The 13,921-nt window shown below is 37.5% G+C and overlaps 1 protein-coding gene across 2 annotated transcripts in view; it reads left to right on the forward strand.

Moving 5' to 3' along the window:
• The window catches only part of SNTG2 (syntrophin gamma 2), a 290,926-nt gene that overhangs the window by 195,952 nt on the left and 81,053 nt on the right, over nucleotides 1-13,921 (forward strand). For both annotated transcript variants that reach the window (XM_086461540.1, XM_086461539.1), the window contains exon 8: nucleotides 4,907-4,998. In XM_086461540.1, the coding sequence (XP_086317666.1) occupies nucleotides 4,907-4,998 (92 nt within the window). The remainder of the gene's footprint in view (nucleotides 1-4,906; nucleotides 4,999-13,921) is intronic.

Raw genomic sequence — 13,921 nt, forward strand, 5'->3', positions numbered from 1 at the left:
TTTAGGACCATATGCTGAAATTAAGGAGAATAGCAATGGTGGGACAAAGCACCCCACTTCAAGAAGAGCTTTTCACAAGCCCATGGTCAAAAGGGAATTCCAGTCATGAAGCATCAGTGACACATAAAACAAGCTAAGAAGCAATTCTACTATACAATAAAGGACTTCCCAACTCACACTGCAGGTAAGATTTAAGTACATACATGCATAAATCTGAAGTATATTGGCCTTTTCTAGCATTCCAGAGGACTCAGGCATGTAGTCCCCTATCTTCAAGCGTTCAGTCAGACAAGCTGCTATGCTGGCAGTTTTAGTACTGTGGTATGTTCACATTAAATGCAACCATACTGTCTCTTCCTGTTAGTTAGTATTACAACTTTTTCTTGTAAAGTGCATCATCAGGAGTAGCATCTGCCTCCACTGCTTCATTCTCAAACCTCTTCCTTCCCTATGCTATCTTATGCCATGGCTATCAAAAGCACAACATGTCACAACAGGGAAATACCTGCCTACAGTTCACACCAGATTTTTCTGGTTGCTTCACTAATTCATGGATTGTGAACAACAAATACAGGATTTGGCATGGGTTTACACATCCTTAACTGGCATTTAAGGATGAGACAAGGACTTGTTTTTTTGGAGCTGGATCAGGAAGTTATTAATGGCTATAAGTGTTATTTGTTAGCCTGTTACAGAGTAATTATGGCATCGTTTTTTGGGTATTGTCATTAAGGAATCTCTGGAGCTAAGTCTGTTACCCATCCCAGAGTTGACCAGGGCTTGTAGGACCCTTTTAGATAAGATTCACTGCTGCTGGGAAGATTTCCGGAACATTCTATGCTAAAACAGGCTCTCTTCAGAGTTTTTTTCTTTTTTATGGTTATACCAAATTATCAGAATATTCTGAAGTTGAAAAGCTTGCAGTGTAATTAAAAATCACCAAGAGTGTTTACTTTGATTTTAGTTTTGTTGTTGTTCCGGAGTGGGCTTTTTGTCTATTGGAGGTTGTCTATGACATAATTAGCAGGCTAGATAAGTGAAATTTTATTTATATACAAGGGGTCTTCAGTATCATTCAACAATGTTGATCATAAGACAAATTGTAAAGTCTTGCTGACTACTTGCTGTACATAGATCTGCTGTACTGGCTTTTGGGAGTTTTGTTTGTTATTTAGAGATTTAGCGTAAATCACTGACTGAAATAAACAACCACCTGTTGATGGGACTCTGAGTTGACCAGAACTTTAGTGGAGACCTTTCTAGGTCTAGAAAGCTTAAGGCTTTCAAAGTTAAAAATAAAATGCAGGCTTTATGAAAATAATTAGTAGAATACCTAACTTTTTAACTTGAAAAATGTCAGTGATTCTGTTAAAAAGGAATATAAAATAATTTATAAACTCCTACCTATACCACTGCAAATGAGTTCTTGCTTTAGGTTTAGTGTCAGCTAGCTTGGTGATTTCCTGAGTTACTGCTAGCTCTGCAAAACCGCCTGTGACCCTGACAAAGTTTGTTTCCCTCACCTCGGAGTTCTTCCTGTCTTTTTCCTGCTGCCCCCAGGGGCATCTCAGTCTCTTTTGTGAACTGCAGGCTCCTATATCGTTGCGCTCTCTCACACTCTCTCTCTCTCTGTCTCTGACCCCTTCCCACCTTACAGGGTGGGTTTTTTTTTTCTTTCTGAGCATACCAGGTAAAGATCAGGCAAAGATCTCCTCTCCCACAGGATCGCTCCTGACCCAGACTTCTCAAAAGAACAAAAAATGCTGCAAATGAGAATAAGGAAATTAAACAGATTAAGCCTGTCTTAGTGCAGGTTTGCATTTCTCATAGGCTGACTATCTAACTATGATTTGGGTGGGATAAGAGGACACCTAGGCAATAATGATTTCTGGAAATCTCACAACATACCAAATACCTTTTTTCTGGCATCAGTACCCATCAGGATACTGCACTATGACAATAGAATGGGGAGTTATGTGTAGTAGATGTTTTATTTTATGTAAACACTTTGTTTTGATAGTTTTCTCAAACTAATGTTCCAAGTGTTAGGAGTCTCATCTACTTGGCCAAAGGTAGTAGCAGATAGTACAAAATTCACTTTGTGTTACTGTGTTTTGTACCATGTATATCATGTATGCGTACATACTGTGTTTTGTTCTAAGAACAGGGAGGAAAGGCTACCTGATTGCTCTAGGGCTGCCATGTGGGGAGGCAAACAGAGCTCCTTGGAGAGATGAGAGTACTGCACGTTCCATGAAAGCAATTGAGCATATACAATGGGAGCTTCTAAAATGCTAAATGAGGCTGTGAAGTAGTCCATGAGTGACTGAGGCAGAATAGGCAGGAAGCAGACTAAAAGACTAGTGAAGTTGCTTCCAACCAAGTGGTGGAGGTGGCATAGCCTGAGAGAAGCTGTGTAGTTTGTTGTGACTCAGAAAACCAAAGAAGGATGCTGAACTGAAAAGCAAATCTGCAGGGACACTGTGGGAGGAGAGAAATTTGTTCCTTAAATTTTTATTCTTAGTTTTCCCATGCAGTGGTTGTCAGCTTTCTTTACTTAAAAAAAAAAAAAAAAAAAAAAAAAAATATTCCATTGTAGTATTTTGTATTATGGTAAAACCTGGATTTAGAGATTTGAAAATACCTAAGTTCATGTCTTTTGATATGCTTAAATTGCTGAAGAGGTGGGATAGTTCCACTTTAAGAATCTGATTGACTCATGGAGCTGTCATAGTTGTCTACTGCTCAAGACAGTGGGATTGCCCAACAGGCAGACTTTTCACTGGAGAATTTAATGCCAACCTTTTTATTTCAGTATTTTTATTTTTAAAAATTAGAAATTATTTTCTGTTCCAGCAAGTCGCTGTGGTCATCTATGAGTCTCGACATAGATTTTTCTGATCTGCTGTTGTCCTGGGTTACAGTGTAAAATGTGCCAAAAGAAAAAAAATATATATTCTATTACCATCTTCAGGAGCTGTTGAGACCAGGTGGGGCGGTGCTCCCTGCCTCCCCCCTCTGGACTATCTCCTGTTAATGGGCACAACAATGCCTTATCGCCTGACCCATCGATAACTCGCTCCTGGGCTATCTCCTGTTCATGGCCCATCAAGGAACTGCCTCAGGACTCCCCATCCCATGGTGAGATGCTCCACCCGGGGAGGGGGGGGAAGGAGCCAAGCAGTCCATGCCAAATAAAAACGGAGATTTTGAACACCCTAGCAGCCTTCTTCCACTGGATTCCCAGAGGAGCTTTTCCCCCCACTGGAGTTCCAGAGGACGAGAGCTACCTGCCGACCACTGGACCTTCGGAGGAAGACCAGACTCTTTTACCTGATTGCTGCTTCCACAGAACTACATCCATCGCTTCAGGAGGACTGCAGCCACCATCTTATCGGACTGCTACTGCCACCCTAACAGGGTGTCAGGTTGTATTCCTGACTCTGTCAGTGTAAACCAGTGGGTTATTTGTTTTTCCCTGCCTTGTGTTATATATATATATATATATATATATATATATATATATATATATATATATTAGTAAAGAACTGTTATTCCTATTCCCCATATCTTTGCCTGAAGGCCCGTTAATTTCAAAATTATAATAGTTTGGAGGGAAGGGGGTTGCACTCTCCATTTCAAGGGAGGCTCCTGCCTTCCTCCACAGACACCTGTCTTTTCAAACCAAGACAGCTGTACATATATAGTAGCTACAAAATTTAGCTAGCTGTTAGAGTCAGTGCTTGGGTTAGACCCATACAAGCAAAGTGTAACGGTTTCTTCTGCCAGCATCATGTAACACTGTACAGAAAGACTCCAAATGCAAACATGCTGAAACTTCAGAATTCAGGATACAATTCTGAGACCTCAGCACTGAACTGACAGAGCTTTGTTATGGAGAAAAGGAGCTTTTGTTGAATGAAGTTACATTTTGCTAAATCTTCAAGATATGTGGAATAGATACATACAAAAATCAAGGACTAAGAATGGCTTTTTAGCTTTTGTGGTGTTAGGCTTGACAGACCTATTAATGTGAAATGATTTACAGGCAATTTAAGGTGACTTCTTCAGATGGAAAAATGAGTTTTCAGTGATGATTAATATGATGCTGTGAAATTGATTTTATGTGCTTCATTGATAAGACCAAGTGCTGTCTGACAGTAATTGTGTATTATTGGTTGCTATATGTTAACAATTTACATTAAAGCAGAAATTACACAATGATGTGACTTTGTGGTCTTTCCATTATTGTATGTTACAAAAGTATTAAGCTTTCCTGGAGTCACTAACTACTAAAGCAAGATTGTGATGCATAACTGCTAAAGGAAGAGATTACTTGAAGAACATAGTATCAACATCTCAAGATGACTGTTTGCTCTTAATTTCTCAGTTTGAGAAGGTGAATCATTCTTGAAAATAATTCGCATTTTAAGAAAAAGATATATCCATTAATAAAGTGTATGTATGTGTACACTTAGTGCTTGCCTGACAGTTTCTAATTAGGTTTGTTTATAAATACAGTCCATGGTAATACTCTAAGGTGAGACCTTCATGACTCAGTAGGAAAATTATTTATTAAATTAATGGGATTTGTGTAGCTGGATTCTTACTGAATTCTCATTCTCTGTGAAAAAAGACTTAATCCTGCAAACAGTTAAGCATACAAGTCGTTCCCATGAGCACAGCCTCTATAAAATGATATCTAGCTACGTTTTTCGTTCTAGACATAAAGTGTAGCATATGGACATTTTATTGGCTGTCATTCTAAAATACAAGTAGTACTTCTGTCTTGGTTTGGTGATTTATAGTAAAAATTATTCCTGTGTTTTACAGTTGGAATAGATATTGCCTGATATATACATATATTTTTAACATAAGCAATTATTTTCCATGGTCTGATTTCCAGGTTCCCCTGGACCATCCAGTGATCACAGCAGTGGAGCTTCATCACCTCTCTTTGACAGTGGCTTACATTTAAATGGAAACTCAACTAACACTGTAAGCAAATGAATACTAAAAACACAGTGTAAGCTATGTAAGCTGTCTTCCCATTCTGAGCTTCAAAATGCTATTGTAGGACCATAAGACTACCCTAATTTTGTTGTTGCTGTTTGCTTGCTTGTTTGTTTGTTTGATTAAATGTACACACTGTAAAATTCTGTACTGACAAAGTAGTCAACATGGGACTCTGGGCTCCTAGGTTCTTACTCTGAGGCAACTGAGAAGCTTGTAGGACTAAGCACAGTAAGATTTAGTCATTCTTTAGGCATGAATTCATTTGAACTTTTCTCATACTTTGTTTAATTGTAGTATTGTACTATTGAATTAGTCCAGCTAGAGATGCTGAAATGTACATGGAATTCAGAAAATAATGTAAAGTTGAATTGTTGAAGAAAACTTTTCTGTTAGGAAATAAAGGGAGAAAAAGAGAAAGAAATAAAATGGGAGAGCAGACGGGGGTGGGGGGAGGTCTGTTTCTTTTCCAGAGGATATTCAGTTCTTTTTTCTGTGGTGAACAGCTATGATTGAATTAATTGCAGCATTGTGGGGAAAAAAAATAATTCCTTTTTTCCAGAAAAATAGAAAAGCAAAGCCAAAGAAGGTAGGCAACAATGTCACTCTTTTCAAAATGCAGAATAAAGATGTAAATACTAACTGTACAACGAGCATGTACAAGGACCTTCATGCTCAAAACTTGTTTAGCTCCCAACAAATTGCAGCTGTAGTCTTTCAGTTGGATATTAAATTTTACAGAAGGGATGCCCAGTAAATGGAGTGACGGCTTCTCATCTCCACTGTTTTTTCTTTTCTTTCCTACTCAGCCAGAGGTGCCAGTGTCTGCTGCTTACTTGTACTTCTCCCAAGTACTTTTGCACTTTTTGAGCACTGTCTCTCTAAACTAATCCTTAAGTCTTGTTTTCATCGGATAAATGTATCTGTATGCTAATATAATATATACAATAAATAAATTCTGGGCTGATAGCTGTACCTTAGTGCATGAGGTCCAATGTGAGCACAGATACAGAAGGTTTTTAATTATCCAGATAATTATCATCTTTAATTACTTTGTATTGTTGTCTTACCAAAGAACCCCAGTCTGTCCTCAGGGTCCGACATTCTGCAATGCCTGTCTACTCGGTGCTCTGCAGACCAAGTCCTTTCTGCAAAGAGCTTACATTGTAAGAAGAGGGCTATGGTCAGATGATTGCCTGTGATTGCATTAGCATGTTTTAATAAATTAATGCCTATTAAGCGCTAGAATGAGTGTGCCATAATAACTTTCTACAATCATTATGACTGTACTGTGGGAATTGCACACTTCGAATTCTACACATTATAAAAACATAAATAAGTGGCTGGGGTTTTCTAGGCTTGTAACAGAGTAATTTAGTGTTAGTTTCCAAGGTAGCATACAAAAGACTGTGCATAAGCTTGAAATATAAGTGGAAAATCAGAAAATAAAAAAAGGGGAATACTAAGGTACTAGCTTGCTATTATACAGCAGTTAATTTTTCTGAGGCTTGACATAAAGTCACATGAGGAGCTATGTATGCACCACACACAATGACGTGGAAGTGAAATAAAGCAAAACAATCTACCTTCTATCTAGTCTCATATAAAAGTTGTGATCTCCCTTCGTAGGAAACAAAATGAACAATTGCTAGATTCCTATTATGAAATGCAAAAGCAGGGTTCTAAGTATTGTAAGCAGGAAAGACTGGCTTTTGAGATGGTCCACTGGAGGTGTATGGTCAAACTTTTGTCAAACTAAGCTGTGAGTGTGACTGAGCTGTGATCAAATCCTCAAAGGTGTAAATGTGTTTCAACTACCAGCTAGTGAGTGGTTCTACTTTTTTTAATTAGACATTTTTATTTTTATGCTAAAGGAAGAGCAGAACTGCTGTTTCCTATAATGGTATTGCCTAGTAAGGCTGAGGATATTTAATTCCCTTTTTAATGTCACCTTGGTAGGGGGCATCTGACTCACTTTGTATCTTGTAAGTTTATGTTGCAGTTGTGCCTTCCTAACCATGGTCAGATCCGTGCCATGTTAGACAATGCACTTATCTTTATGAATGGAAGTGCTGCTCCAAAAAGCACGCAATGTAAAGGGAAGGACAGGGGTGAGAGGTAAGGAATTACTGTTATTCCAGTTTTACCAAGCTGTCGTTCAGCATGTCTGTTCTGAAAAACAATAATATAGACAGACTTGAGCTAATGCTGTGTTCAGGCTGTGTCACTCACGTGACAATAGAATATGTTGTGGTGATATGAGCTTGTATCATACAGACAGTAGTTTAGCCATGTTAACATCGAGTTGCTTCTGCCTAATATAATTGTACCATTTTTAGTGCTAGCTTGCTTCTGCTAGACATGTCGTTATCACTTCTGCTGTGAAGCATCTGTTATACGGGATGTGAGATCATCTTCAGGATTCCTATACATCTTCCCTATAATACCAGAGCATTTTGCAGTATAGCACTTTATCAGGGTTCTCTGGAACACATAGAAATGAGCTGGAGTGCTCTCTTCACGCTTAATTATTTTGTGCTTGGGCACTGTGACAAACGCTATAGAGCAGTGGCAGTGACAGGTACCTTCATCTGTATCTGGTAAGTAGTTTATTAGGCACAATGTGAAGATTCAGAGGGTGACATAAAACATTCAGAGGAGGTGGTCTCTAGGCTAGTGATTACAGGTTGTTTACCTGAAGGATTCTAACTACAAAACAATGAAGAAAATGCTGTAGAGAGGTTATCCTAGACATCCAAATATCCTAGATGTACAGGCCAGCTCTCTGGAGAAATTGAGGGTGAAAAAAAAAAAGAGACCGGAAATAAAACAAATTCCTGTTTCAGATGCCATTGAATAATATGATAGTTACAATGCAAAGGGAGAATGTAGCAGGTTTTCATTTGTTTGAAAATCCAGCTTCCCTGAATTGTCTAAAAGTGATGTTCTAATAAGTGAAGTGAGATCAGAATAAATTATTTTTTGTGTGTTCATGTAATTTAAGAACTCTTAATTTCATTTTGATAGTGTATGTTTAGTTTAGTTGGTTAAATGAAACTAAACAGGCACTTAAAAGTTTCTAAATGGCTTAAAAATATTTTTTCCTTGGTGGCTTTTTTTCATCTGTTAAATTAAAAAAGTTTTGCTTTAATAAAGACATTGCCTACTTCATCACCAAGTACAGTTTTAAAAAAGAAAAAATACAGATGCTCAGTTCTTAGCGGGACCAGTAGGATGCTAAATCTTTGATGTCTATGGTAGTCCTGCTTCCAGAGTAAGAGAACAATATGGCTCAATCCCAAGCATGTGAAGGCAAAAAAGGGAAGAGGATTCAAGAAAGGGGGGTGAACACCCTCTTACCGAGAGTAAAAGCTATTCTGATGGATACTATAGCAGAGTGTGACCAGACCATTGAATTGAGATTGAATTGATGCCCTACATCTGAAAGCTTCGGTAGTTTTATTTTGTTAATGTTCCTGTAGTGTCTTCCAATTCAATGTAAACACACTATTGATCATTCTTAAGTTTTATTTTATGCTTCACTTTTATCATCCTGTAGCTCACTTTAAAGCAGAAAAGTTTCAGGATTTCAAATCAATACCTTTTCTATTAGAATGGTTTAGCATGTGATCCAATGGACTCTGCCAAGTCTTGATCTGAAAATCCATGATTTTCTCACTGAATATGAAAGCAATGTATCTCTAAATTGATTTCCAATTTACAGTCTATCATTTGGTAATGTACGTGCATAAAATGTAACTAAAGTAATAAATATAAAAAATAGCTCACTTAGAGGTACAGTGCTGGTAACTCTCTTGAAAGTAATCATCTCTATGTCTTCCATTTATTTGCTGAAGAGAAGCTTAAAATAGATGAACACAGCTAGCTACACTGAAATATTTTGGACTGCTGCTGTGCTGAGGACCTTTATGAAATGAGATAAACACACTGCAAATAAGTGTGCTGCTTTTTCTCAATTAAAAAGGTATGAAGTGACTGTCCCCTGTCCACCTACAGGGAAAATTGATCCAAATTTTCTGTTTCTGATTACAACTCTTAGAAATCATAGTAGTAGAAGCTGGAAAAATAAGCCTATTAAATAACTTCCTAAATAAATCTTCCTACTCTATTACTGTAGGATTGTTAAGGAAATGCTTTTGATATTGAGTATTGAAATTTTTTGATTTAGATTTAGCTGTTCAAAAGTGCTATGTGTTTCTAATTCTGATTAGAGTTGATTGGGACTTTTATTATGACGTTAATGAAGTGAATAAAAGGTATCTTTAAAAGTCTTATCTTTTAGTTGTATTGATCCCCACTGTCACTGCTAATCCTTTCAGCAGACTTATTTCTTCTAGTACTTAACATCTGATTGATCAGGTTGGTCATTTCTTCTGCACAGAAATTAAGCACTTGTTTAATTTCCCAGTAAAGTTTAAGTCAAATGGAGTTTTAGGATTATTTTTTTTTTAACTTAGAGCCTTAACAAAGATGGTAAAAGGAAATATGGCATTGAAAATGCAAAGTCTTACTAGCTGCTAAATAAATGAACACTGGACAATATTTACTGCTTTATGACATCTATTACTAGTTTAAAAAGTATTCACTTAAAACACTGAAAACTAGCCTGATACTCACACACCTTCAAAGAAGGCATCCAAATCTGTTTCCACTGGAAAAGCAGTCAAAGACCAAGAGAGGTCAGGTAAAAGATTATGGCTTTGTTATGTGTCTTTCAGAAAAAGGTGCAGCAGCATCACAATGGAACTAATGCGCCAAGTAGAAAACAGTAACTTGCATTTGTTAGGTATCTGGTTTCATTTTTTAATGATATGTATTTTTCCCGTACACAGCCCTTTCATGTGAATGCATTGTTTCTTATAGTTCATATGTATTTGTTCATTTTAGTTTGCAGCAGCAGCAAAAAGAAAGTGGCCTAGGAGATAAAGCCCAATTTATTACTTTTTTTAAACAATTTCTTATAGAAATTGTGTCATTTTATTTATCCTTGTGCATTACCTTTTTTTTTTTTTTTTTAAGCTACACTCGTGATAAAATATTTTGAGTCCCTTTGCTTACTTGATGGACCGTAGGGAGCAAATCATCTGACTAGTCACCAGGAATCTGCTTTAGGGAGAGTTGTGTTGATCTGTAGGTTGCACTGAGTGTACTGAGTACCTTTCATTTGCACAGATAGACCCAGGAGTTTTGGGGAGCAGTGTTATAAATGAATTAATGATGCTCTTCTGTTTGGCCTATGATAGTCCGGAGTGCAGAATGGGAGCTGTGGAGGAATTAAATTTGCATTCGATTCTTGGGCAAAATCTTCTCTTTTTTTCTTTTATTATCTGTTCTCCTGCCTCTGACTACAAAGGTGCAAAATGGACTACTTCACGTTGTAAAGAGAAGTTAGAACTTTCAAACTCTGTTGTATGAGTAAATGAAATCATGAGCATTTCTCACTTGTTGCCAATGTGGTGAACAGAAAGAACAGCCATCTTTCGTGTGTTTTACCAGGGAGTATCCGAAGTCCTTGGTTAGAGGGAAATACATGTGCAGAATTCATGAGAGTGAAGACTAAATGAAGATATGAAAGAAATGAAAGCTAGCTTTTTCTTTTCTTTTTGTTTTTAACTAGAAAGATCCATCTACTGTTGTTTCAAGTTAGTATTTGATTACTGTTCTAAATACCAGGCCCTGGTAATGATCAATGTGAAGACAGAGAGGTGTTTCTGTGATGACCTGTTTCTAGATTTGATGTTAGCATAAGTGAACTCCAGCAGTTCAGGTGAACGCTATACGTGGCTTATAGTGAAAAGCGTTAGTGACACTGAGGCAGCGAGTTCTCCCATAAAGTTGCATGCAGTGTCGTTCCACAAGTTCCTGCAACAAATTGACACATACTGAGCTCCCAGTTAATGATACAGGCAAAAGTCAAGCCTCAGATTTATCCTGGAGGGTGTGCAGACTGTGGAGTTCAAAGAATTTCCCTAACTTTGAGCTAATTTTTCTAAGCAAGGACAGCACACCCTATTTGTGGATATGAAAGGCTGCCAAAAGCTTTAACAGCTGAAGTTTGGGTACACTTGCATTTATAGTAACTCCATGATAATCTCAACATTTTATTTTTATTGTATTCTTTTCCTTATATACCTTTAATGTTGGGTTTTGATTTCTGACTGCAGTTATAGTTTAAGAAGAGTCATAATTACTTCCTGCTTTTTGTGCTGAGGTTCAGTATGAACTACTCTGGCCCCTGTCCCCTACCCCCCAAAGGAAGAATATATCTGGAAAAGTGTTCCAGGCAAGGTTGTTGAGGTTACTTAGGAACCAATTACATACTAGCCCAAGGGAAACAAATTAAAAAGAAAGGTGCAAGTTTCTGTCAAGTAGTCCATATGTATTCTCTAAAAATATCTTAGTCAGGCTTATACCTTATTGGTTCATTAAAAAAATAATAATGCAATAGTACCTAGCAGCACAGCTGTAATGAATTATTCATTAATATTTCCATTGTAAAGCACTTCTAGAGAAATTTGGATAATTGAAAGGATTTTGATTTGTTCCTCACAGGTAGAATAGTAATCCCATTGATTTAAATCCATAGCTGCTGCAGTGAGTGGGGCAGCGTAAGTCCCTAACATGTACTGCTATACAGACTGTCCATGTAAACACCACCTATAGGTGCTCAGTGCCTGCAAAACCATCCATTAATTAGTAGGCATTAAGTGTCTTCTAGAGCAGTCATTAAATTTCAACAGCATGCAAGGGATGCAGTGTTAGAATCAAAACAGTGTTTCTTTTCTGTGACAGAAAAGGAAAGGTAGTATCCTTGTTTCCCGTGCTGTTTCGCTTTCCTCCCAGTTAGTTACATGTCTGTCATTAAAATAATGTGGAATAGAGCTGTATAATTAAAAGTTGCTGTTTTCAGAATTTTAGACATCAAATTACTTGTCCAAATTGTTACTTCATCTGAAAGAACTTGTTTCCTGTAAAGTAGCCTTTATCTATTAAATGATTCGGTCATGCGCACTTTACCAGATAATTACTGTCTTCTTAAAGCTGCCACAGAATTTTGCACCTGCATGTAAGTATTCCATTAAAAATAAATAAACACAGACCCTCTCCTGAATTGATGCTCCCTCAAAGGAATGCACAGGTATTTTAATACCATCATTAAATCCCTCTGAATTCTGAGACAAGTGGAACACGCTAATTGGCTCCTATTTGCAATAGATATCTCAGTAACGTGTTTCTTTAGCTGGGTGTCACAAGAGTTTCACTCTAGTCCTGTCTGAACACTTGTTAATTGTGGTGTTCAACTATTAAAATAAGCTAATGTAAAGCTCTTTTACTGCTAGATGGAGCTGCCTTGTTTTCTTCACCAACCAGTCTACACCCTCTGTTTCCTGTCTGCCCCTGGAATAAGTATTAGCAAATGCTCAGCCATACATTGATCAGATTAGGTCACTGATCCACTGAAAACCAGTCCTACCTATATATATGAATATATATAATATACACATATACAATCTATACATCTGTTTCAGTCACAGACCTGACTGAAAACTAGAGAGAGAGCTCATCCAATTCACTGTAAATTGAATGGTTGCTGGTGCAGTTGCAAGAAATTATATAATTCTAATTCTCTTCCTCCAGAATAAGTGTAAGACAAATCTGCCTACTTTGAAAAGCGTATTGTCTTGAGGGCTTTCTCTTCAGTATGCTGTAATATTTTTACTAATGGAGTTTTGACATGATGGACTCCAGTTTGCATCAAAAAGATGCAAGAAAGTTAGTATTTACTAATTTAAAAGTTTTTACCAAGATCTGTCAAAACTTATTGGCCAATGTTTTCAGTTATAGCTTAAGGAAATGAAGCTATGCCAAGCCATTTTTTAGCATTTTGGAGTTCAGGGACTGTCTGGATGACACTTAGTTTTAGGTAGTCCTGCAAGGAGCAGGGAGTTGGGCTCAATGGTCCTTTTGGGTCCCTTTCAATTTGAGATATTCTGATTCTGTGATTTCAATGTCAGAATTTTTCTTACTAGGAAAATATTTCAATATATAAATATCAAATGTATTAATGTTGCTAACATTTTCAGATACATATTTTACAGAGAATATTACATATTCTTCTCAGAAATTCTCAGCAATGTGCACCAAAGCAAATAGCAAAAACACCTCAAGAGATAAATAATAGCATCATCATAATCGTCTGGTTTTGAACCAGTATCACAATGACAGTAATCTAGAATTACTCATGCCTCTTACATATGCATGTACTTGGTAGAAATACCGATACAGAACAGGTTCAAGACTTTGAAATAATAAATCCTCTAAAGGAAAAAAATTATAAATTCCCAATGATCAGTAAAAGGTTCTATTTTTTCCTAATGGGTGTCACAGTTGATTCTTATTTCATATAATTGTAGAGTCATAGAATCATTTAGGTTGGAAAACACCTTTCAGGTGATCAAGTCCAACTAGATGTTAACCTAACACTACCAAATCCATCACTAAACCATGTCACTCAGCACCATGTCAACACATCTTTTCAATACCTCCAGGGATGGTGACTCAACCACTTTCCTTCACTTCTAACGTGGATGAAGAGACCAACACCCCCCTCACTACAACCTGCTTTCAGGTAGTTGTAGAGAGCAATAAGGTCTCCCCTCAGCCTCCTCTTCTCCACACTAAACAGCCCCAGTTCCCTCAGCTGCTCTTCATAAGACCTGTTCTCCAGACCCTTCACCAGCTTCGTTGCCCTTCTCTGGACACGCTCCAGCACCTCAATGTCTTTCTTGCAATGAGGGGCCCAAAACTGCACACACAGTATTCGAGGTGCGGCCTCTGTACCAGTGCCGAGTACAGGGGCACAATCACTTCCCCACTCCTGCTGGCT

This window comes from Leptosomus discolor, chromosome 2, assembly GCF_034619465.1.
Source record: "Leptosomus discolor isolate bLepDis1 chromosome 2, bLepDis1.hap2, whole genome shotgun sequence".
Lineage (NCBI taxonomy): Eukaryota > Metazoa > Chordata > Aves > Leptosomiformes > Leptosomidae > Leptosomus > Leptosomus discolor.